The sequence below is a fragment of the Podarcis vaucheri genome (assembly GCF_965113315.1).
Source record: "Podarcis vaucheri genome assembly, chromosome: 17".
NCBI classification, from domain to species: domain Eukaryota; kingdom Metazoa; phylum Chordata; class Lepidosauria; order Squamata; family Lacertidae; genus Podarcis; species Podarcis vaucheri.
This window is the reverse complement of record NC_138755.1, coordinates 8251520-8273482: the sequence shown is the minus strand read 5'-3', so window position 1 is coordinate 8273482 and position 21963 is coordinate 8251520. Positions and strand designations below refer to the sequence as shown.

Sequence of the window (21963 nt, the reverse complement as noted above, 5' to 3'; positions counted from 1 at the left end):
GGCTTGGTCAAATCTGAGGATGAAAGAAGTCTTGGAGGAACAGTTGCAAGTCACCTGAGATGCCCAAAGGCACAAGCCTGCCCAGATTATTGGCCCTCTGCAACCAGTTAAACATAGGAATGTAGGAATCTGCCTCACCTAGTCAGACCTGTGTTCCATCTACTTCAGAATTGTCTACACTGACTGGCAGCACCTCTTCAGGGTTCCAGGCAGGAGCCTCTCCAAGCCCTACCTGGGATTAAACCTAGGACTTTCTCCTTACAAGCCAGGTGCTCTGCTACCAGTGGCGTAGCATGGGGGGTGCGGGGGGGGGGCGGCCGCACCGGGCGCAACATCTGGGGGTTAGGGTTAGGGTGCGCAAATCCACGGGTTAGGGGGCGCAAATCCACGGGTTAGGGGGCACAAATCCATGGGTTAGGGGGCGCAAATTACTTGCCTTGCCCCGGGTGCTGACAACCCACGCTACGCCACTGTCTGCTACTATGGAGCTATGGCGCTTCCCCATAAACTGGACCTCAACAGGAAAAGATGCTGCTGGCATGGGACAGCTCCTACACATGCACTTAAGTGTAGCTGCTCCTGCGCATGGATCTACCCAAACACTTTGGTGTGGGGTTGCCCCAAATGTTGGGGGAACCCCTGTTTGGAAAACCCTTGGGTTGAGAAATCAGTGTCCAAGCAGGTGTTACCTACGTAAAAAAAGGAACTAAAATGAACCGTAATGCTTTGGAGCCCATCCCTTAAATCTTTCTCCTCTTTGTTCCAGGATAAAATTCGGAAGAAGGCAGCCAGTTAGAAATGCTATTTCTGCCTTGTGATCAGACTGGTTGTGCAGATGTGCTTTGGGACTTTTTTTTTGTCAAATCGAAAGGCAGAGTGGAAAGAATACACGGTCGGCTCCAGAGGTGCACTCGACATGCGCACCGTTGAGTTATGTTTTGTGCAAGTTTGGGGGAGGCACAGGGGGGCCCTTGTGTCTTTTGCACTGGAGAAGAGACCCAGTGGATTTTCTTGCCGAGGCAGCCCCCTAATCTTCACTGTCCTGGTTGCCGACAGCTCCCGACTCCCAGCGCTGGATTAAGGCACTCCTCTGTCGGCGGAGGATTCGAGGGCTTCTCTCCGGCTGTGGGGTTAAATGAGGGGGGAGAGAAAGTGGGGAAAGTGAGCGAGAGTCCACAGAAAGTGAGGAAACATGCAGGGTGAAGGCTGGGGCAGAGAGCTTTCTCTGCTTAGTGATAAAGGACTTGAGGCTTAGGGTGGGTGCGGCTGTTTCTGAACAGAAAAGACTGAAGACCCAATTTCTCTGCAAAGAAACACTTATTGCTTCAGTAGGAAAATTGTTTTGCCCCATGCCCTGTGGGCAGTTCCACGGAGCCCAATTATTACACTCAAGGACTAGGGAGCAGGGCCCCACACCTAAAACAATTCTTAATTCACCCACCCCATTCTTCTGCTGAATTTTAAAACTTCTTCATGCATTTGGTGGAGTTGGCTGTCCCTTTAAAAAAGAAAGAAAAAGCACTCACCAATCACAGTTAGTGAGCTAAATTTTAAGATGTAACAATACGTTGTGGTTTGTGCTAGGACGAATTCGCAAGCATGCATGCTGCAATCCTACGCATGCTCCCTTTGAAGTAAGTAGGGGTTACTCCCTACGACTTGAGTTTAGAATTGCAGTCTGATTGATGTCTAAAGCATTTCAGTGCCTGATGCTGAAAACCCAAATGGTATCAGGCATCTCGTTTATTAAAATCGGAGTGAAAGCCGTAATGCTTTCTCATGAGATGAAAGACATGCCGAATCATATAATGGAGTTTTCGCACATTGTTGGTAAATATATTGAATTCAGATATGTTTGCTCTCAAACGAACTGCCCCAAGGTAGGGATTGCTATGGGAAGAGATAGAGATAAATGTGAACTGGCAATCCAAGTCCTGTTCAGTGCCTGCCTTGATATTACAGCTTCTCAGCCTTTTGGCTAAGTTCAAGTGTATATTAACAGCAGCTGTAGGCAAACGGTAGAGCATGGAATCCACCTTGTTTCTGATGAACCTGATTCCTGCTGACTGTTGGGGTTCTTGCAAAGAACACTGGACTATTTATTTCTTTATTTAAATTTCTATACTGCCCTTCATCTGAGGATCACAGGCCAGTTTGCAATATAAAAACACAAAAACACGTAACAGAGAGCTCGTCTACGTTTTGGCTTGTCCCATGCTTTCTGGGCATGGGTCAAAGCAGTTTTATCTCCCCCCCCCCAGCTTTCCTCTGAGAAACCCACTCTTTAGCGCTAAATCGGAACAAACAGCAATCCGCAGAAAACCCAATTGCTGTTTGTTCTGATTTGCAATGGGGCAAATGGAGGTATGGATAAGCCCATAGCAACAAACAAAAACTATACCCCCACACCCCAGGATTAGGGAGGCTCTGATCTGCTCCTGCAAGTTACTTCTAATAACTTGGGTTTGCTCAGAATCCCTTAACCCACATGATTAGTGTGAAGGTCCAGAGCCCATTGGTAGAGGTTCTGCCTTTGCACAAAGAAGGTTTCTGGTTCAATCCCTGCCTGGGATACTGAGCGAGATGGACCAATGGTCTGGCTCAGTACAAAGCGGCTTCTTCTCTGGCTCTACTATCAAGAGATCCTGAGTCTGCATTCTTGCTTTGGGTCTTTGAAACGCAAAGGGACCTTTTTGGTGCCAGAGGTGGAAAACTGAAGCTGCACCCACTTTCACTAAAGGCTTGCCCATGCTACCTCTTGTTCCTCTTTAGTGCTCAGTCGGCAAGAAGGTTTTCCACGAATTGCCATTTGTTCCAGTTTAAAGCTAAAGAGCAGACTTTCCCTGGGAAAGGAGCCGGGCAAAGGGGAAACCGCTCAGACCTGTGCCTAGAAAGTAAAAAAAACTACTCGGACCTGTGCTTTTTAGGCACAGGCCAAGGGGAAGTGTGGTGGAACGCTAACTTTGTAGAAAGGTAAATTTTCTGTTATCCTGGGGAGCAGCACTATCAGGCTTCCAGTGAGGTCCCAGCACCCTAGGGCTCCTATTGCAGATACACCTCCTTGGGATGGGGGACTTCTCCTTACAGCTAAGCAAAAGGGATCCAGGCCAGGAAAAAGGGGTGAATGTGCAGAGGCATAACTAGGATCCTTGGCACCCATGGCAAGGAGCTGTATTGGTAAGGTAAAGGTAAAGGGACCCCTGGCCATTAGGTCCAGTTGTGACCGACTCTGGGGTTGCAGCGCTCATCTTGCTTTATTGGCCGAGGGAGCCGGTGTACAGCTTCCGGGTCATGTGGCCAGCAGGACTAAGCCACTTCTGGCGAACCAGAGCAGCGCACGGAAATGCCGTTTACCTTCCCACCGGAGCGGTACCTATTTATCTACTTGCACTTTGAGGTGCTTTCGAACTGCTAGGTTGGCAGGAGCAGGGACCAAGTAATGGGAGCTCACCCCGTCGTGGGGATTTGAACCGCCGACCTTCTGATTGGCAAGTCCTAGGCGTCCCTGCTGTATTGGTGTCCCCCCCCCCTAAAAAAAATCTGAGAAGCAGGCAAGGTTATCTAGATAGGAGGAATGCACCTCCTTTGGGCTGGATGGGGCACCAATGCTGCTGTCTTCCTGGAAGCTGCTCCAAGGACCCCTTTCTCTCCCCTGCTGGAAATCTTGGCAGATTCTTTCTGCAGGCAAAGCAGGTGGAGTGCTGAGCTGGGGATGGGGGGGCCACTTCAGGTGTCACAGGAGGAGTTCAGCACCTGAGAGGTGATTTTTATGCCCCCTCCTGCGGGTGTGGAAGGGGTCTCGCTGGCAGGCACTGTGCAGAAGGCCCCCTAATGCCCTTTTCAAGATGGGACCTTTAGCTTTCAGAAACAAAACAGCCTGGCTTTTACCATATCAAGGAGCAGGCGAACGATACAAAGTTTTCCTGCCTCCTGTCCTGCCAGCATTTTGCAGCCATGTGAAATGAGGAACGGCAGGCTCAGCGCTGCTATGCTCAGTGGGCTTGCCAACCCCTATTTATCAGCAGCAAAGGAAACAAAATTTTAATGCATTACAATGAGCCCATTGAAGTGTGTGCTTGTCATGTGTGTGTTTTATGAAAGCGAGATAGGCAAAGGAAAGATAACCAAGACTTGTTTCCACTGGATATTTGTGTGTGCGTGCCATTAAAGCACAAAACAAATTGAGGGGACCTGGCCAATGGAGCACAACCGCCCCCCTCCCAGCCTTCCTCTGCAAGCCTAATTGAAACAGGAAGGAGTTGCTCTTTTGCAGTTCTTGGGGTCTCATCCACACTGCCCTTTGCCTCCTCGCTTTCCACCAGGAAAACCCATAGTCCAATGGTGAATTGGAACAAATGGCAACTGAGTTTTCTGCAGATTGCTGTTTGTTCCGATTTAGCATTAAAGAGTGGGTTTTCCCAGGGAAAGCGGCAGGGAAAGCTTTCTTGGCATGGGGCAAGCGGAATTGTGGACATGTTAATTAGAGAGAGTCAAGCACTGCTGGGATCCTCACACCCCCCCCCCCCCGCTTGCCCTGTACACTGAAATAATGCTTGAACTGTTCATGGAATGGTAGGGAGTCCTTAATAAAACCCATACCCCTCCCCCATTTTTAACCAAATCATGCCCCCCTTAGCCTTCTGAAAACAGTGTCGGGGGGGGGGGAGCTTGTATTGTTTTCCCTCTTTAGAACATCTGCCTGGTCCCAGTTCATTGCGCTACCTTTTGATGAACGCCTATCAAACTATTGCTCTGTCAAGTATTGTGCCTTCCACATTCAGAAACTAATTTGAGAGTCTGACCTTTGCAAGCAGATACACACATTTCCTGCTCAGACGTGAGCTCCGATTAGGGCCAAACAAGACAATGGACTTATCCACATTTGCCTTTCCTCTGCTCTTTCCAGGCACGGTCCACGCTTTAAAACGCCATGTCCAAGCGCCCTTTTCTTTGCCGTGGAGCTTTCCCCGTGAAAACCTGCTCTTTAAAGCTCAATCGGAGCAAACAGCAATCTGTAGAAAACCAGAACTGATGCTTGCTCCGACTGAGCACTAAAGAGCAGGTTCTCACAGAAAAGCTTCGGGTTAAGAAGAAAACACTCGGACACAGAGCTTTGAAGTGTGGACCTGTGCCTGGGCAAAACGGGCAAATAGTAAGTGTGGATAAGCCCAATGTATCAGCTTGGCATCTGCCAAGGCCCTGGATCCCTCCAAAGGTTTACTACTACTTCTTCTTCTTTTATTTTTTAAAAAAGCATTTTGGGAGCTTTGGAGAGTTTTGTTTGTTGTCTGCACTGCTTGGGTTTTTTTGGAGGGGGTGGGCATGTAAATACTTTGCCTGTTGTATGTTTCGGGGGGGGGGGTGTTCCTGAATCTTGCTATTTGTCTCCTGCAAAATGGATGTTTTGTGGGGCTCATGACCGTTTCAGAGGTTTCCAAATGTGCCCTCAGGCCCAAAAAAGTTGGGGACCCCTGCACTTATGTACATACCTGTGCCTCTAAGTGCAGGGTTTCTCCCTACCAATTCCTAATCATAAGATGGAGGTGCCGAGGGTTTAACCCTTTAGCCCTGTGCTATAATCTTGATCCTGATCTGGATCCCATTTCTCATGCCCAGATGATGCTGGGCAGAGGGACTCTTGATTGCTTCAATGAGAACTCTTTTCTTAAACAAACTGCGGACACAACAGGAGTGGGGAAGGGATAAAGTCCCCTTTCCTCTCATCACACTAGGATCTGCATCCAGATCAGGCTCCTTTATCCAAATTGGATGAACTAAAGCAAAAGCCCAGACATGTAGGAATGGGCGTAGCCAAGGGGGCAGGGAGGGGCAGTTGCCCTCCCACAATCAATAAAAATACATGTTCTGCCCCCCCCCAAAAGACCTACCCCCCTAACAAAAGTCCTGGCTACGACCATGCACGTAGGCATGAGTATAGCCAGGATTTATTGGGGGCGGGGGCAGAACAGATTTATCTGTGACACGATTGGTCAGTTAGTTAAGTATTTTTATTTATTTACTTGATTTAGGGGGGCAGCTGCCCCCCCGCCTATGCCCATGCATGTAGACGGTGTGCACATTACCGATTTAAAACACAGCAGGGTCATTCTTTTTCTCAATTTGGATTGAAGCTGGTTTGTGGGTGGTGGGCGACACATACACATCAAAATGCAGTATTTCGTAACAAACAGCAGGATAGATATAGCTTGTTGTGTGTACACAGATACTCAAACGAGCAGTAAGAGTGCACTTGATGCAGAATAAACAGAAAAGTGTGTACACAGCCATGGCTAACTTATTGTCTAGCTTGGCTCTTAGTTCAGTGGAATTTATTCGCAATTCCATTTGCTCTGCATCCAGGGCTTGAGAAGCAGCGAACACACCATGTAAGTCACAATCCATACCTGCCCTGAGTCTATCCTGTTGTTGCTTAAGAAACACTGCATTTTGATGTGCTTTCTGCAAAACCAGCTTCAATCCCAATTGAGAAAAAGAACGACCTAGATGCATTTTAAGCCCTTAATGTATTATGCAGCCTGAAGAGTGTGTATAAGATTGCAGTCTGAGTTACAGCAGTCGCTAACCACAAGTTACTAGCGGCAAATAATGAATGAATAGGATTCTAGCTCTTGCTGTTATGTAAAAATAACGTATATAGTTTTGTCGATGAGCACCTGCTTTCCAGAACAGCATAAGCAAAAAGATTCGAAGGAATCTTGAAGGAATTTGCCGCTGAAATGTTAACAGCAAGGGAGACAAAAAAAAGTGCAAGGGGTATCCCACAATTGAGAGTGTGTGTGTGTGTGTGTGTGACTCAGAGATAACAGAACATGGTTTGCATACTGAAAGTTCAGCTCCTCCACCCTAGGGCTGATTGAGGCTTTGGTCTAAATCTCTGGAGAGTCCAATATGGATGGCATGCATATTTATGGTATGATAAGGTAAAAGTGCATAAAGGATTCCTGAATCACACAATAAGAAAATCAATTTATGAGGTGTGGAACAGATATAAAAACTTATTGGAACGTAAAACTCCTTGGTGGCTCTCTCCAACTGAAGCAATAGCAGTAAAAAAGTTAAATATGAAAGGAGAGTGGGCCACGTATAGAGATTTGTCGACAGAGGTAGGAAGTCAGTTAAAATTAAAAACATTTGAAGAAATAAAAGAATTATTGACGGATTGGTTGCAATACCACCAGGCAAATGAGGTGTTTAAGGAAGATAAAAAGAAAAATGGTTTTGATACAGTAAGATCTAGGTTGGAGATAGGTTTATTGGATGATAAGAGGAAAATATTATCGAAAATGTACAAATTACTTTTGGAGTGGCATACTAAAGATGAAGAGGTTAAAGGGGTGATGATACAATGGGCTAAAGATTTTGGATATAATATTCAGTTAGAATCGTGGGAAAGGCTGTGGAATGAAGGTATTAATTTTACTGCATGCAGTACACTTAAAGAAAATGTGATGAAAATGATGTATAGATCGTATTTAACACCATCAAAACTTGCAAAAGTGTATAAGACAAGATCTAGTGAATATTGGAAATGCAAAGAAAAGGAAGGTATCTTCTACCATATGTGGTGGACTTGTAAAGAGGTAAAGGCTTTCTGGGAAATGATATATGATGAGTTACAGAAAATGTTTAAAAACACTTTTGTTAAAAAACCAGAAGCCTTTTTACTGGGTATAGTAGGTGAAGAGATACAAAAAAAGAAGACAAAGGACTGTTCATGTATGCAAAAACAGCAGCAAGAATGCTTTTAGCCCCAAAATGGAAACAACAAGAAGTACCAACGAAAGAAGAGTGGCAGATGAAAATGATGGACTTTGTGAAGCTGATGGGAAAAATCTGAAACCAGCGCGATCAAGTATTCCAAAAGGACTGGAGTAAATTTATACAATACAGTGGTGCCCCGCAAGACGAACGCCTCGGAAGACGAAAAACTCGCAAGACGAAAGGTTTTTTCATTTTCGAGTTGCTTCGCAAGACGAATTTCCCTATGGGCTTGCTTCGCAAAACGAAGCTTGCCCTGCAAGCTCCGGGGATAGCGGGGAAGCGCAGCGCGTCTTCCCCGCTGTCCCCGGACCTCTTTTGAAGCAAGGGGCGGCGGGGAGAAGATCACTTCTCCCCGTTGCCAGCCCCGCAATTTCCGGGGACAGAGGGGAAGGCGCCCCGGACCCCTTTTGAACCAAGGGGCTGCAATGGGGAGAAGTGATCTTCTCCCCTCCGCCCCTTGCTTCAAAAGAGGGGACAGAGGGGAAGGCACGCGCCTTCCCCTCTCTCCCCGGACCCCTTTTGAACCAAGGGGCGGCAACGGGGAGAAGCGATCTTCTCCCCGCAGCCCCTTGCTTCAAAAGAGGGGACAGAGCGGCGCTTCCCCTCTGTCCCCGGACGGTCTCCATAGGAACGCATTGATTGATTTTCAATGCATTCCTATGGGAAACCGTGCTTCGCAAGACGAAAAACTCGCAAAAAGAAAAAACTTGCGGAACGAATTAATTTTGTCTTGCGAGGCACCACTGTATTTGAAAGATCATTATAAGCAATTAACAACACTAGTAGGGTTATTTGAAGACTTGTAATGAGAAATTTCTTATCTTTCTATATTTATTTAAATTATGAGGTATTTCGTAATGAGTTACCGTATTTTTCCGTCTTTAAGACACCCCCATGTATAAGACACCCCCTATTTCTGGGGACTCATATTTTAGAAAATGGGGGGAGATGGCCCCGTGTATAAGACGCCTCCTAATTTTTGACATTATTTTTTAGGAAAAAAACCTAGTCTTATACATGGAAAAATAGGGTATATTAGAATTGGAAAATATATAAAATGCTGTGCAAAAAAGCTTAGTTTTGAAAGCCAAGACGCTGGAGGGAAGGAAGTGAACAGGCTCTAAAGAGCCAAAGAAGTAAAGTGGATAATAACGATGTGATTATATATGTTTAAATGGAAAATTAATAAAAAATATTTTTAAAAAATCTGTCTGTTGGATGGCTGGGCTTCATTCACAGGTCAGAGTGCGAGTGTGGATCCAGACAGGTCAGCAGTAGTGTAGCCGTTGTTATAATAAGGCCGTCCATTTGAACATGGATTGCATGTTTGCAATCATGATGTGAACTAATATCAGACCAATATCTGCCTGCTGGTACCTTGAGGCATCCCAGTAGTGATGTATGGAAGTGAGAGCTGGACCATAAAGAAGGCTGATCGCCAAAGAATTGATGCTTTTGAATTATGGTGTTGGAGAAGACTCTTGAGAGTCCCATGGACTGCAAGAAGATCAAACCTATCCATTCTTAAGGAAATCAGCCCTGAGTGCTCACTGGAAGGACAGATCGTGAAGCTGAGGCTCCAATACTTTGGCCACCCCATGCGAAGAGAAGACTCCCTGGAAAAGACCCTGATGTTGGGAAAGATGGAGGGCATAAGGAGAAGGGGACGACTGAGGACGAGATGGTTGGACAGTGTTCTCGAAGCTACCAGCATGAGTTTGACCAAACTGCGGGAGGCAGTGGAAGACAGGAGTGCCTGGCATGCACTGGTCCATGGGGTCACGAAGAATCGGACACGACTAAACGACTAAATAACAACACCTTGAGGCATATTTGGTAGTTGCTTTTCCTGCTTACGCTTCAAGTGAGATTTAGAGTTGCTCATCGCAGGATATTTTTACTCCAACTCCTTCCTTGTAAGATGGCAGCTCTCTACCACAGGCGTCTTGTTGGCCCACAGAGGCAGCCGGTGCTGCTCCTGAGGACAGCTACAGGCCGCCAGTCATAGCTGTGTGATAAGGGCACTGCTCCCCTGAGCTTGTTACCTGATGGAGGCCATTCACCTGAGAGGTCTCCGGAGGGCTCGGAGGCGGCCAGGTGACGTCCAGCTTCTTGCAGGAAGGTCTCTCTGAGAAGGAGACAGAGACAAAGGATAGTTCTCAACGGTGACACAGGGCTAACAGTCAGTAATAAGAGTGCTTCTGGCCACCTGCATTTCCCAAAGTGCAATTTTCTGAACAGGGACTGACCCACCCACATCCATGGCCTTAGGGAAGGGTTTTCTTTCAGGCCCTGAAGATGGGGAACTGGAGAGAGAGAGAACATTCTTTCCACATCCCTGTCAGGAAAGCAGTTTCTCCCAGTTTCCGTTTTACAACCTTTGTGTCCCTTTTGTGACATTTCCTTGTCCCTGGTTACACCTGCTGGTTTCCCTTTCAGTCTTGCCTCTGTTAAAATTCAACCAACCCTGTGTTTGCTACAGCAGCCTAAGAAAACTATTACCACCCACTAGGTACACATTCCGGTTCTGTTGGCTGCCAGGTTCTCATGGTGCATCTGGGACCCTAATTTGTTTATTTAATCTATCTATATCATTCTGTTTTCCCCAAGGAGCTCAAGGAAGTGTGCATACCACCAAACACCACCCCATTCCTCCTTCTCCGGGAGCTCCTCTCTCTGCAACAGCCCCCTGCCCTGGGCAAAGAAAATCTTGGGTGGGGATCCCAGAAGATGCAGGGAGAGAGGGAGCAGCAGTTCTGCTGTGCAAACAGAAGTCATTCCACAAACACAATGACACAGTAGGATACAGTGACTGGCCTAGGGTCATCCCAGCTGAGTGGGGATTTGAACTGACTCATAGTTCAATTGTGGGACGTGGGTGGCGCTGTGGGTTAAACCACAGAGCCTAGGGCTTGCCAATCAGAAGGTCAGCAGTTCGAATCTCCACGAGGTGAGGTCCCATTTCTTGGTCCCTGCTCCTGTCAACCTAGCAGTTCGAAAGCATGCCAGTGCAAGTAGATAAATAGGTACCGCTCCGGCGGGAAGGTAAACGGCATTTCCGTGTGCTGCTCTGGTTCGCCAGAAGCGGCTTAGTCATGCTGGCCACATGACCTGGAAGCTGTACGCCGGCTCCCTTGGCCAATAAAGTGAGAAGAGCGCCGCAACCCCAGAGTCGGCCACGACTGGACCTAATGGTCAGGGGTCCCTTTACCTTTACCTAGTCCAATGCTCTGATCATTAAGCTAAAAAGGTAAAAGGTAAAGGACTCCTGGATGGTTAAGTCCAGTCAAAGGCAGCTATGGGGTAGCGGTGCTCATCTCACTTTCAGGCCGAGAGATCTGGCATTTGTCCACAGACAGCTTTCTGGGTCATACAGCCAGCATGACGAAACCGCTTCTGGCACAACGGGACACCGTGACGGAAACCAGAGCACATGGAAATGCCATTTACCTTCCCGCTGCAGCAGTACCTATTTATCTACTTGCACTGGTGTGCTTTCGAACTGCTAGGTAGGCAGGAGCTGGGACAGAGCAACGGGAGCTCACCCCGTTGTGCGGATCCGAACTGCCAACCTTCTGATCAGCAAGCCCAAGAGGCTCAGTGGTTCAGACCACAGCACCACCCACATCCCTCATTACAACACATTGGCTCAGGTGCTGAGCTTACAAGGAGGCAAGGAAATGGCCGTGTGTGATAACTTCTGTAGGTCAGCTGCAGCTCACCCCACAAGCCAAGGGCCCGACTCATTTTGGGCCTTGGTGCAGAGGCTCCAGATAGTGTACCCTCCATGGCAATAAACATGTCACAGTAAATAATAATAATAATAATAATAATAATAATAATAATAATAATAATAATAATTTACTTATAGCCCACCCATCTGGCTGGGTTTCCCCAGCCACTCTGGGCGGCTCCCAACAGAACATTAAACAGAATGAAATTTCAAACATTAAATACTTCCCTAAACAGGGCTGCCTTCAGATGTCTTCTAATTAAGTACATGGCAATGTTTTGTCCTTGAACTGTGCCACCAAAATCTGCTTCTTCAGGCAGGCTACCTTACCAGAAGAACTTGCCCTTCCAGGAAGGTTATTATATTCAAACACTGGGCATGCAGATATGAAGAAGAATGACACTGGGAACACTTTCTCTGCCAGCCCTTTCCCACCCCATTGCCCCGCAAATGCTTTGGACTACAACTCCTTTATGGCTGGGGCTGGTGAGAGTTGAAGTCCAAAGCATCTGTGCACAAAGGCAAGTGGGAAATATGGCCCAAAATCCAGGCGCAGAGTTCTGTGACACCTACACCCCTGTCCGTGACAACAACAGAGCACACGCTCAGTCTCTTTTTCTCTTCATTCAAGAACAGGTTGCGTCAGGCCTTAAGCAGCCTGAGTAAGATAATCGGAGATGAAAAACTGGACGTCCTATGAGCCTGAAAGATTCATACACTGTGCCAAAATAACTGTATCTGTGTATTTTTGTGCACTTGTAGTCTGAGGTCCTTCTGTATGTCTCCCCCACCCCAGTGGTTTGGAGGGTGCCAACAAGAGAACGGACCTTTTCTGAGGTGGTTCCCCAATTGTGGAATGCTCTCTCCAGAGAGGCTTGCCTGGCGCCATCATTACATGTTTTTAGATGCCAGGCAAAACCATTCCTCTTTACTCAGGCCTAAGGCTATTAAACCCCTTCATGGATCACTGCCTTGCTGTGGCGAAGGGGCTTGAATAACTCAGAGAAGCTATGAGCTATGCCGTGCAGGACCACCCAAGATGGACAGGTCATAGTGGAGAGTTTTGACCAAACGTGATCCACCTGGAGCAGGAACCGGCAAGCCACTCCAGTATCCCTGCCAAGAAAACTCCATGGACTTTTGACCAAACTGCGGGAGGCAGTGGAAGACAGGAGTGCCTGGCGTGCTCTGGTCCATGGGGTCACAAAGAGTCAGACAGGACTAAACGACTAAACAACAACAACAAGGCTATTAAATAGTCTATGGCCTGTTAAAATGTGGGGGAGAGGACTGGTCTTCTTATTTTACTATTGGGCTGTCTGTCAGTCTGCTTTTTACTATATTTTTCTTATGTTTTTGTCACTGATGTTTTGCAATGTGTTTCTAATCTTGTACACCGCCCTAAGATAATGGGTGGTATATAAATTGAATAAGTAAAAGTAAAAGTTAAGAAAGGGGAATTTTTTACTATCTGAGTTGCACACATTCATTCACTTTATGAACCGGAGTACAAAGCAACAAATTCAAGGTTACCCAGTGATAGAGATTTGATTGGAAAGTTCCAGCGCTTCAGTTTGTAAACCACGCCAGAGGTCAGGGCTGTAAGTGCGCCCGGATTCAATGGAAATGCTCAATGTTGTGTCAGATGCCACGATCCTTTGATTGTTGGGTCCTGCTGCTATGGAACCAGGATGTGAGTCAGAAGGATCATGCAGGTGTGATCTGAAAGGGTGGTGGTTTTCATGATCCCTTTGCATCTTAATGATTTTGCAAGTGAGAATGCTGGACCAAGGCAATTTTTGCCTGAGGTGGAGCTGCTGCAAGGTCCATGATATGGTGGAGGACCGGGGGGGGGGGGTCAAGTTATTTTGGCACCTGAGGCAGAAAACACCACAAGTGTCTCTCTTCCTGCTTAGCAGTAAAAGTACAATAACATTAAATAACAATTCCCTGCTTTCTCTTGATACTCAGTTTTAGTTGCCTGAGTCCACTGCTTCACTCTGCCTAATGTTGGAGCTGGTCCTTAGAAGTGATATTTATTCCTTACAGCAGAGCTTTCCAAACTTTTCATGTTGGCGACACACTTTTTAGAAATGCATCATTTTGCGACACAGTCATGCAGTTTTACTAGCAAACCGGAGCATCAAATAACCCCTTTCCAGCCCCGGGAGGTGTGCAGGGAGTGTTCACACGACACACCTGCAGCCGACACACTAACATGTCGCAACACAGTTTGGAAAGCTCTGTCCTACAAAACAGGACTTTCGTGGGAGTTCTGTGGCAAGGCATGTTACTAGAAAACCAAGAACGTCAGCTTTCAAAAGCAAATAGCAAGTTTCTAGACCGTATGCTTCACTCCAGAAATATTGCTGTTCCAAGCAACAGTTTCTGTTGTTTACGCAAGCCCTGCATTTGTATGCATACAGCCTTCTTAGTTCACCTTTTGGCACCAGACAGGAAAAAGAAAACCCACCTTGCTTGTGAAAACTGATGCCACACAAGAAAGGAGCCAGTCTTTTAAGATCCCATAGCATTCTTTGCCTTTCTACAGAGCTACTCCTAAAATCACTGATCGTAAGAGCTCTGGTGGACTTCGCCAAAGGTCCACCTAATCAAACCGCCTGGTTCTGACAGCCGCCAGCCAGGTGCTTTTCTGAAGCCCACAAGCAGGGCTTGTGGGTCATGATCTGCCACTTGTCCCAGCAGCATGGTGCAGTGGTTAGAATATTGAGCCTGCGAGGCCAAGCTTTGCGTCCCCACTAAGCCATGCAGCTCACTTGGCGTCCTTGGGCCAGTCACCGTCTCTCAGCCTCACCTGCTTGTAAGGATAACATAGAATGGGGAGAACTCTGCCTCGGGCTCCTTGGCGGAACAGTTGGAGGCATATGCAGTAAATATGGAACTGAATACAAGAGGACTCCCTTTGTCCCTTTTATGTACTTATTATTACCATTATATATTTATTCATACGCTGCCTTTTTCCCCGACAGGGACTCAGGATAGCCAAGTAGGAATTCTACATTCAAATTTGAATACAATGCCAAATCTGAATGTAAGAATCCCACTTAGCTATCACAAGTACAGTGGTACCTCGGGTTACATATGCTTCAGGTTACATACGCTTCAGATTACATACTCCGCTAACCCAAAAATAGTACCTCAGGTTAAGAACTTTGCTTCAGGATGAGAACAGAAATTGTGCTCTGGCGGCGCGGCGGCAGCAGGAGGCCCCATTAGCTAAAGTGGTGCTTCAGGTTAAGAACAGTTTCAGGTTAAGAACGGACCTCCGGAATGAATTAAGTACTTAACCCGAGGTACCACTGTACGTAAAAGTAGCCAAGAGGCTTCCTCTGGCCCAGCTTTCTGTTTCCTCTGGGAAGTCCAGCAAGGAGGCCATTACAGCAACAGCCCTTCCCTGTGGTCTGAAATCTAACCTTGCAACTGGCGTTCCGCAGTGCGCTGCCTCTGAAACTGGAGGCTCCATTGAGCTTTCCTCCGTGTGTTTGCCTGTTTCATTCTAAGGCCAACTAATCCAACGGCTACGAATACATCTTATGGGAAACCAAGCCCATGCGTTAATTACGTGTTGTGCGAAGAAGCGCTTTCTTTTCCCAGTCCTGAACGAACGGCCCTTCAGTCCCAGCAGGTGACCCCCCATTCTCCCTCTTCCCCACACTCGCTCATCGCACCTTGCCCCTTACCTGGCTGGCTGGGGGTCTCCTCATCCTGAGCTGAGGCCTCTGCAGCCTGGCAGGGCAACGCTGAGCCGTACAGGTTGTGCCTTTGCCTCTGCAGCTCCCGCTCTCGTTCCTGAGCTTCTTGGACCTCCTGCTCCAGCAGAGCCTGGGGGCTTTTGGCACGCAAGCAGAAGAAGGGGTTGGCCGAGGCAGCGGTTCTCTCGGCCAGCGGCCGTTGGGCTCGCAGCAGAGCACCAGAGTCCACGATGACCATGTTGGCGGTGCTGTTGGCCTCCGCAAAGGAGAGACCCCTCGCCCCTCTGGGGCTGCTGCACAGCATCTTCCTGGGGGCCGGAGGTTCTGGGCTGGGGTGCTGTTCAAAAATCATCATCTTCTCCTGCATCTCTTGCGGGGTGCCACGGTCGTAGGTCCCCCTGACCTTCCCCAGCTGGACCAGGTCCTCTTCACGTTGACATTCCCTCTGGATCTCCCTCTGCATTTGAACCCCGGCCCATTGGCGCTCCTTCTCCTTGGGCAGCATGGGGGGCCCCACGTTCTGGTTCAGGATAGGCCTGATGCGCACCTCCACATACTCCTGAGTGCCCCAGGGGCTAGCCAGGCCCCTTTGCCGCCGCAGGTGCTCTTCCCGTTCCTGGTGGAGACGGATCTCTCGCTCGATCGGGGTCTCGGTGGCAGGGTGCAGGGCCTCTGTACGCTCTGTGGCGTTTCCCGTCCAGTCCATGCCGCCAGTCCCAGAGGGTCTGCTGGGCGTGGATGTGGCACAGACCGGGTCTGCAGGGCTCACCAGCTCTTCTGCGCTGGCAGGGTCCCTGGCACCAAGTAGCGACTGGTCTCCAGGTTTCGGACTGGAAGTGTCGTGCTCCGAAACAGCAACTGGGCATGTGGTGCTGGCCAAATCTTGAGAGTCCGCTCTGTCCCTGGCCCCAAGTGGATCTTCAGCGCTAGCTAGCACCATGGTCCCAGCTTGGTCTTGGGGACCAGCTGGATCCCTTGTGCCAGTCGGGCTTTCCAAGCCAGGTGATTCTCCGGCTGGATCTTTGGCACCGGCTAGGTCCCTTGCACTCTCCGGCACGCAGGTGGCTTCCCCAGGCCCAGCGCTGCTGGACGCCTCCTCTCCCTTCTCAGATTCCAGCGCAGCCTTGGCTCCAGCCTCACCCTGGGCTTGGCTGTCGTTGCCGGCTCCGCTCGATTCCTCAGAAGCCAGTCCTTCCCTCTCTTGCCTGCCACAGTCAGGAGCCAGGCCCCAGTGGGCAGGTCCAGAGGAGTCACCGGTTGCCATAGGAGACTGCCTTGGCGCTGCCTGCAGGGGAGTGTCGCCATCTGTGCCTGCTGCCCTCTGCTGGCAATCGGTGCCAACATCTGGCTGAGAGTCTATCAATGCCAGTGAAAGTCCAGCTGGGGTGTGTTCAGCATCTTGGGCATCTTGCTTCTCTGTTGTTTGGGAGTGATCCACCGAGCCCTCCCCAAATAACTGCCCATTCAGGTTACCCAGATATTCATCTGCAGCTTGGGACTGATCACCCAGCTCCCTGGGCGTGCTTTCCTCCTTGCCAGCCTCTACCGTTTCCGAGCAGCCTGGTTTTACGTCTTGATCAACGCTGGCAGTGTCAAACGTCTCCTGATGCTCAGCACAGGGAGCGGAGCTAGGATGGTGGCTGGGAAAGACCAAACAGTCTCCCTCCCATGACTGCTTTGGGGAATTGGTTCCCGGAAGCGAGATGCTGGTTGGCTCGGAGGATGCAGCGCCGGCAAGTTCATGTTCCTCTAGAGATTCTGAAGCAGGATCCTGGCTGTGACTACCCACAATGCCAGTCTCCTCCCATACGTCCAGTTGATTTGAGGTGCTGGTGGAGTTCTGTTGCTCCGAAGAAACACCTGAGGTCTCCACACAATGAAGAAGAAGAAGAGTTCCTTTTTCTTCTTGGCCATGCCCCAACTGTTTCAAGGAGTCAGTAGGCCCAGCTCCGTTCTTCTCATGGCAATGATTCAGACTGGCCTCCTCCTCTTGCGCCAGCTGTTCCAAGGTCTCAGTAGGACACTGGATACCCGGCATCTTGTCATGACACACAGATTGGCTGCCATGTCCCCCTTGGGCCAACAGGCTTGCAGCATCCTCAGCATTCGGTTGCTCCGGGGAGGGACTTGGCGTCTTGTCCTGGTGAGCGGAATAGCCGTCATCCTGCCCTTGGTCTGGTGACTTGGAGACCTCTGCCATTTCAGTCCCCTCTGGAGGCTTGACTGGAGATGGGGGGCCCCTCTCAAAATGGTTGCCCTCCTGTCCTGAGGTGGATGGTTCCTGCAGCACATTGTCTTTGGCAAGGGAACCAGTGGCAACATCGAGCGAGGGGACCAAGGAGTTGTTGGGTGGGGTGGCTATGGGGACATTTTCAGCCATAGTCCCACTTTCCACCATGTCCCTGAATGCATCCACCCCCGAGTTCTCCTGGTCTCTGTGGCACAACCCAGCAGCTGGGGGAGGCAGTGGCAGAGTTTCGGTGCTCATCCAGGCCAGGGCGTGGCTCTTTTTTTGTAAAAAATAAAACAGAGCAGAAACCTTGAACAAAAGCATTCATCTCTTTTGTGCCCGTTCCCACTACACCCATGGCCTGATCTCAAGAAACAATGAGGTGATGGCTCCCCCTCCTGGCGATGAAGTCAAAGGGTGCCAAGGGGAACTGGAGTTGGGTTTCTCTGCAGCTTCCTTACCTCCTCCTCCTCCACCTCCTTACCTGCTAACCCATGGGTAGGCAAACTAAGGCCCGGAGGCCTGATCCGGCCCAATCGCCTTCTAAATCCGGCCCACAGACTGTCCGGGAATCAGCGTGTTTTTACATGAGTAGAATGTGTCATTTTATTTAAAATGCATCTCTAGGTTATTTGTGGGGCCTGCCTGGTGTTTTTACATGAGTAGAATGTGTGCTTTTATTTAAAATGCATTATTTGTGGGGCATAGGAATTTGTTCATTTCCCTTGCAAAAATATAGTCCGGCCCTCCACAAGGGCTGAGGGACAGTGGACCGGCCCCCTGCTGAAAAAGTTTGCTGATCCCCCTGTGCTAACCCCTGAGCCAGTGGAGAAGGCGGTTAGCACAGGGCCAAATATTTTCTGCACTCTTCTATGCCCTTCCCTGGCTCCTTCCCTCGCACATGGGGCTCATCCACACTTCCTTTCATACCATGTTTTTAGGCACAAGTCCAGGATTTCCAGATCCATGTCCAAGCGGGAAAACCCACGTTTGAACACTGAATTGGAGCAAATGGCAGTCAGGTTTCCCAACGATTGCCATTTGCTCCGATTCAGAGGTAAAATGCAAAGGTATCCCAGTGAAAATGCCAGGATGAAAGAAACCTGCTGGGACACGGACCTGAAAATCCTGGCTGGAGAAAAAAAACCCCTCCTGATTTTTATATAGGTGATCTGAAATGCAGTCTAGGGTCCAACTAAGCACCTATTCCTTCCCTACGTAGTGCTTCTGGTAGCAGGGAATTTGATTCCTTCCCCAACAACAGGTGGCAGGAATAACTACCTCTTCCAATAGACAAAAATTGGGAGCCCTGTACAGAAAAATGCAGCCATGAAGGATATTAACATGCAGCTTCCAGAGACGTTCCCAAACCCTTCTCCTGCTGTTTTGGGATGGATATTATATGAACAAGCAGGATCACACCCTGAAATGCTTTGTACAACCATCTGCCTTGGAGGGGGGGGAGTGCATTCATGAAAAGCAAAGCAGGAGCTATATTCCAGGAACAAGAAAGGGGAAGGGATTTATTTATCCCACCCCCGTGAAGGAAAAAATTACTTCAGTCCAATAATGACCAGGGCTCAATCTTGGGACATTGCAGCCCTTGCTACTCCAGAGTCTGACCATATGAGCCCCTAATCCAGGGGTCAGCAAACTTTTTCAGCAGAGGGCCAGTCCACTGTCCCTCAGACCTTGTGGGGGGCCGGACTATATTTTTTGGGGAAAACATGAACAAATTCCTATGCCCCACAAATAACCCAGAGGTGCATTTTATATAAAAGGACACATTCTACTCATGTAGAATGATTCCTGGACCGTCCACGGGCCGGATTGGGAAGGTGATTGGGCCGCATCCTGCTCACAGGCCTTAGTTTGCCTACCCATGCCCTAATCAGTCCCCACCCCCATCTCTTTCCACTCTCTTCTCATGACCCAGTGGATTAACTAATTGTTTACTGCCTGCCTAAGGATTGCCCTTTCCATTATCCTCTTCCAACCTGCAGAGTGATGCCCGCATCCTGTATCTCAGAGGCATAGGGCTTCTCTTACCTGCCACTGACACACGCTCTCCGGATTCTGCCTGGCCGGAGCCCTGGACCCCTGGTAGTCTGTCCCAGCGGGAGGTGCTTTCCCTGGGCTTTATGCTCAGCCACTGAGCCAATTACACGCCCCAAGCTAATCTGCGGGGAGGACACAGCCCTGCCGCACAATTGCAAAAAGAGTTGCCAAGAAAATGCACAGCCCTGGGGCCACTCCTCCCCGGAATATGCACAACAAAGCACAGGCAGTTGTGCAATGGCATTGAATATTAACCGCGTGCAAGGGACATTCTTAGGAACAGAGAGATTCATGCAGGAATCTCAGCCTATTGGTGGCTATTAGCAAGGAAAGCTGAAGAAACCTTCATGCACTGTGGCAGGATACAGTTTTTTCCTTTCCAGGCGCTGTACTGACAGGGAAGGTTCATGCCCAGTGGCGTAGCGAGGGTTGTCAGCACCCGGGGCAAGGCAAGTAATTTGCGCCCCCTAACCTGTGGATTTGCGCCCCCTAACCCTAACCCCCAGATGTTGCGCCCGGTGCGGCCGGCTCCCCCTGCACCCCCCACGCTACGCCACTGTTCATGCCCTTGTTTTGGGGCTTTCGGAAGGCATCCGTATGACTCCTATTGGCACTTGCATGCCTCTCCCGGATCCTGACCCAATCCACCAAAGCAGCCCCTGTGTTTTTCTGTTCTTCCCTGCAATGGAGTTCCTGCCCAACTCTTAATAATAATAATAATAATAATAATAATAATAATAATAAATTTTATTTATACCCCGCCCTCCCCAGCCAAGACCGGGCTCAGGGCGGCTAACAACCAATAATAAAAACAAGTTGAATGAATACAACTTAAAAAACAAGATTAAAATACAACATTAAAACGCAGCCTCATCACAGGAGGAGAAAGGGAAAAAGAAAGAGGGGGAGGGAATCAAATTGACTCCAAGCCAAAGGCCAGGCAGAACAACTCTGTCTTACAGGCCCTGCGGAAAGAAATCAAATCCTGCAGGGCCCTGGTCTCATGAGACAGAGCGTTCTACCAGGCTGGAGCCAGTGTTGAAAAGGCCCTGCCTCTGGTTGAAGCCAGTCTAACTTCCTTAGGGCCCGGGACCTCTAGGGTGTTGTTATTTATGGGCCTTAAGGTCCTCTGTGGGGCATACTGGGAGAGGCGGTCCCGTAGGTACGAGGGTCCTAGGTCTTTAAAGGTCAAAAGCAGCACCTTAAATCTGACCCTGTACTCCACCGGGAGCCAGTGCAGCTGGAAAAACACTGGGTGAATATGCTCCCATGGCAGAGACCCCGTGAGGAGCCTCGCTGCAGCATTCTGCACCCGCTGGAGTTTCTAGGACAGCTTCAAGGGCAGCCCCGCGTAGAGCAAATTACAGCAGTCAAGCCTGGAGGTGACCGTCGCATGGATCACTGTGGCCAGGTCGGTGCGGGAAAGGTAAGGGACCAACTGCATTCTGCATGAGTTGTGGACCTGGGGAGAATCAAGCTTTCTTCACCATCAGAAATTCTGACCCCCTTCCTGGAGAGACTCCAGGGAAGTGGGGGGACATGGGAACTCCCTCGGGCAGGGTCTTCCTTTCACCAGGCTAGGAACACCCCTGCCTCTGCTATACACTAACATTCTTGCCCCATACATTTGAGCAGAGACAGGATTCCTGCTCCCTGCTCAGAACATTCCTTGCATTATTTTTTGGTGGAAAAGCAGCATACTAATAACTCAGGATCAGGAACGGTAGGCCTTTTAATACTTGCAAACCATATTTATCAACGAGCAATCCCAGAACTTGGTGGGCCTGTCAAGGGTTTCTGGTTGGCCACTGTGTGAAAACAGAATGCTGGACTAAGGTAAGGTAAAAAAGGTAAAGGACCCCTGGATGGTCAAGTCCAGTCAAAGGCGACCACGGGGTTGCGGTGCTCATCTCGCCTTCAGGCTGAGGGAGCCGGCGTTTGTCCGCAGACAGCTTTCCAGGTCGTGTGACCAGCATGACTAAACCGCTTCTGGTGCAACAGAACATCATGAGAGAAGCCAGAGTGCACAGAAACGCCATTTACCTTCCTGCCGCAGTGATACCTATGTATCTACTTGCATTAGTGTGCTTTCAAACTGCTAGGTCGGCAGAAGCTGGGATAGAGCAACGGGAGCTCACCCCATCGCGGGGATTCGAACCGCTGACCTTCTGATTGGCAAGTCCAAGAGGCTCAGTGGTTTAGACCACAGCACCACCCACGTCTAGTGCTGGACTAGAAAAGCCTTGTTCTGAACCGGCTGGGCTCTTCTCATCAACAGCAGTTCACATTTCAGCTTCTGTGAGATATACAAGCATCTCCCCCCCCCCCCACTTTTGCAGGGTTTTTGTTCTGGGCCCCCAAGTGCGTAAGTAAAATCGTGTAAATTGGGGAGCATCCTCTAAAAAACCTCTAAATACCTTCCTGTTTGGGCTGAGCTACCGATTAGA

General features: G+C 49.2%; 1 protein-coding gene across 3 annotated transcripts; it reads right to left on the bottom strand.

The window, feature by feature from the left end:
- Positions 1 to 898: 898 nt before the first annotated feature.
- Positions 899 to 19892, bottom strand: MISP3 (MISP family member 3). 3 transcript variants are annotated; one of them, XM_082205399.1, is made up of 4 exons: positions 19860 to 19892; positions 15217 to 17734; positions 9828 to 9910; positions 899 to 1123 (listed from the first exon to the last, which is right to left on the bottom strand). In XM_082205399.1, the coding sequence occupies exons 1-4, from the start codon at positions 19863 to 19865 to the stop codon at positions 1028 to 1030; spliced, it is 2703 nt and encodes a 900-aa protein (XP_082061525.1). In that variant the 5' UTR covers positions 19866 to 19892; the 3' UTR covers positions 899 to 1027. The 3 variants fall into 3 exon arrangements, with proteins under 3 accessions (XP_082061525.1, XP_082061526.1, XP_082061527.1); XM_082205400.1 differs by having other exon boundaries at positions 9846 to 9910; XM_082205401.1 differs by lacking the exon at positions 19860 to 19892 and adding an exon at positions 19508 to 19642.
- Positions 19893 to 21963: the final 2071 nt, after the last annotated feature.

Bases quoted from the DNA above. Each gene is read 5' to 3' on its own strand.
- MISP3 (XM_082205399.1), bottom strand. The intron at 9,911-15,216 runs GTAAGGGGCAAG...TCTCCTTCTCAG, and splicing joins GGAGACCCCCAGCCAGCCAG to AGAGACCTTCCTGCAAGAAG. The intron at 1,124-9,827 runs GTAACAAGCTCA...TTAACCCCACAG, and splicing joins AGGTGAATGGCCTCCATCAG to CCGGAGAGAAGCCCTCGAAT.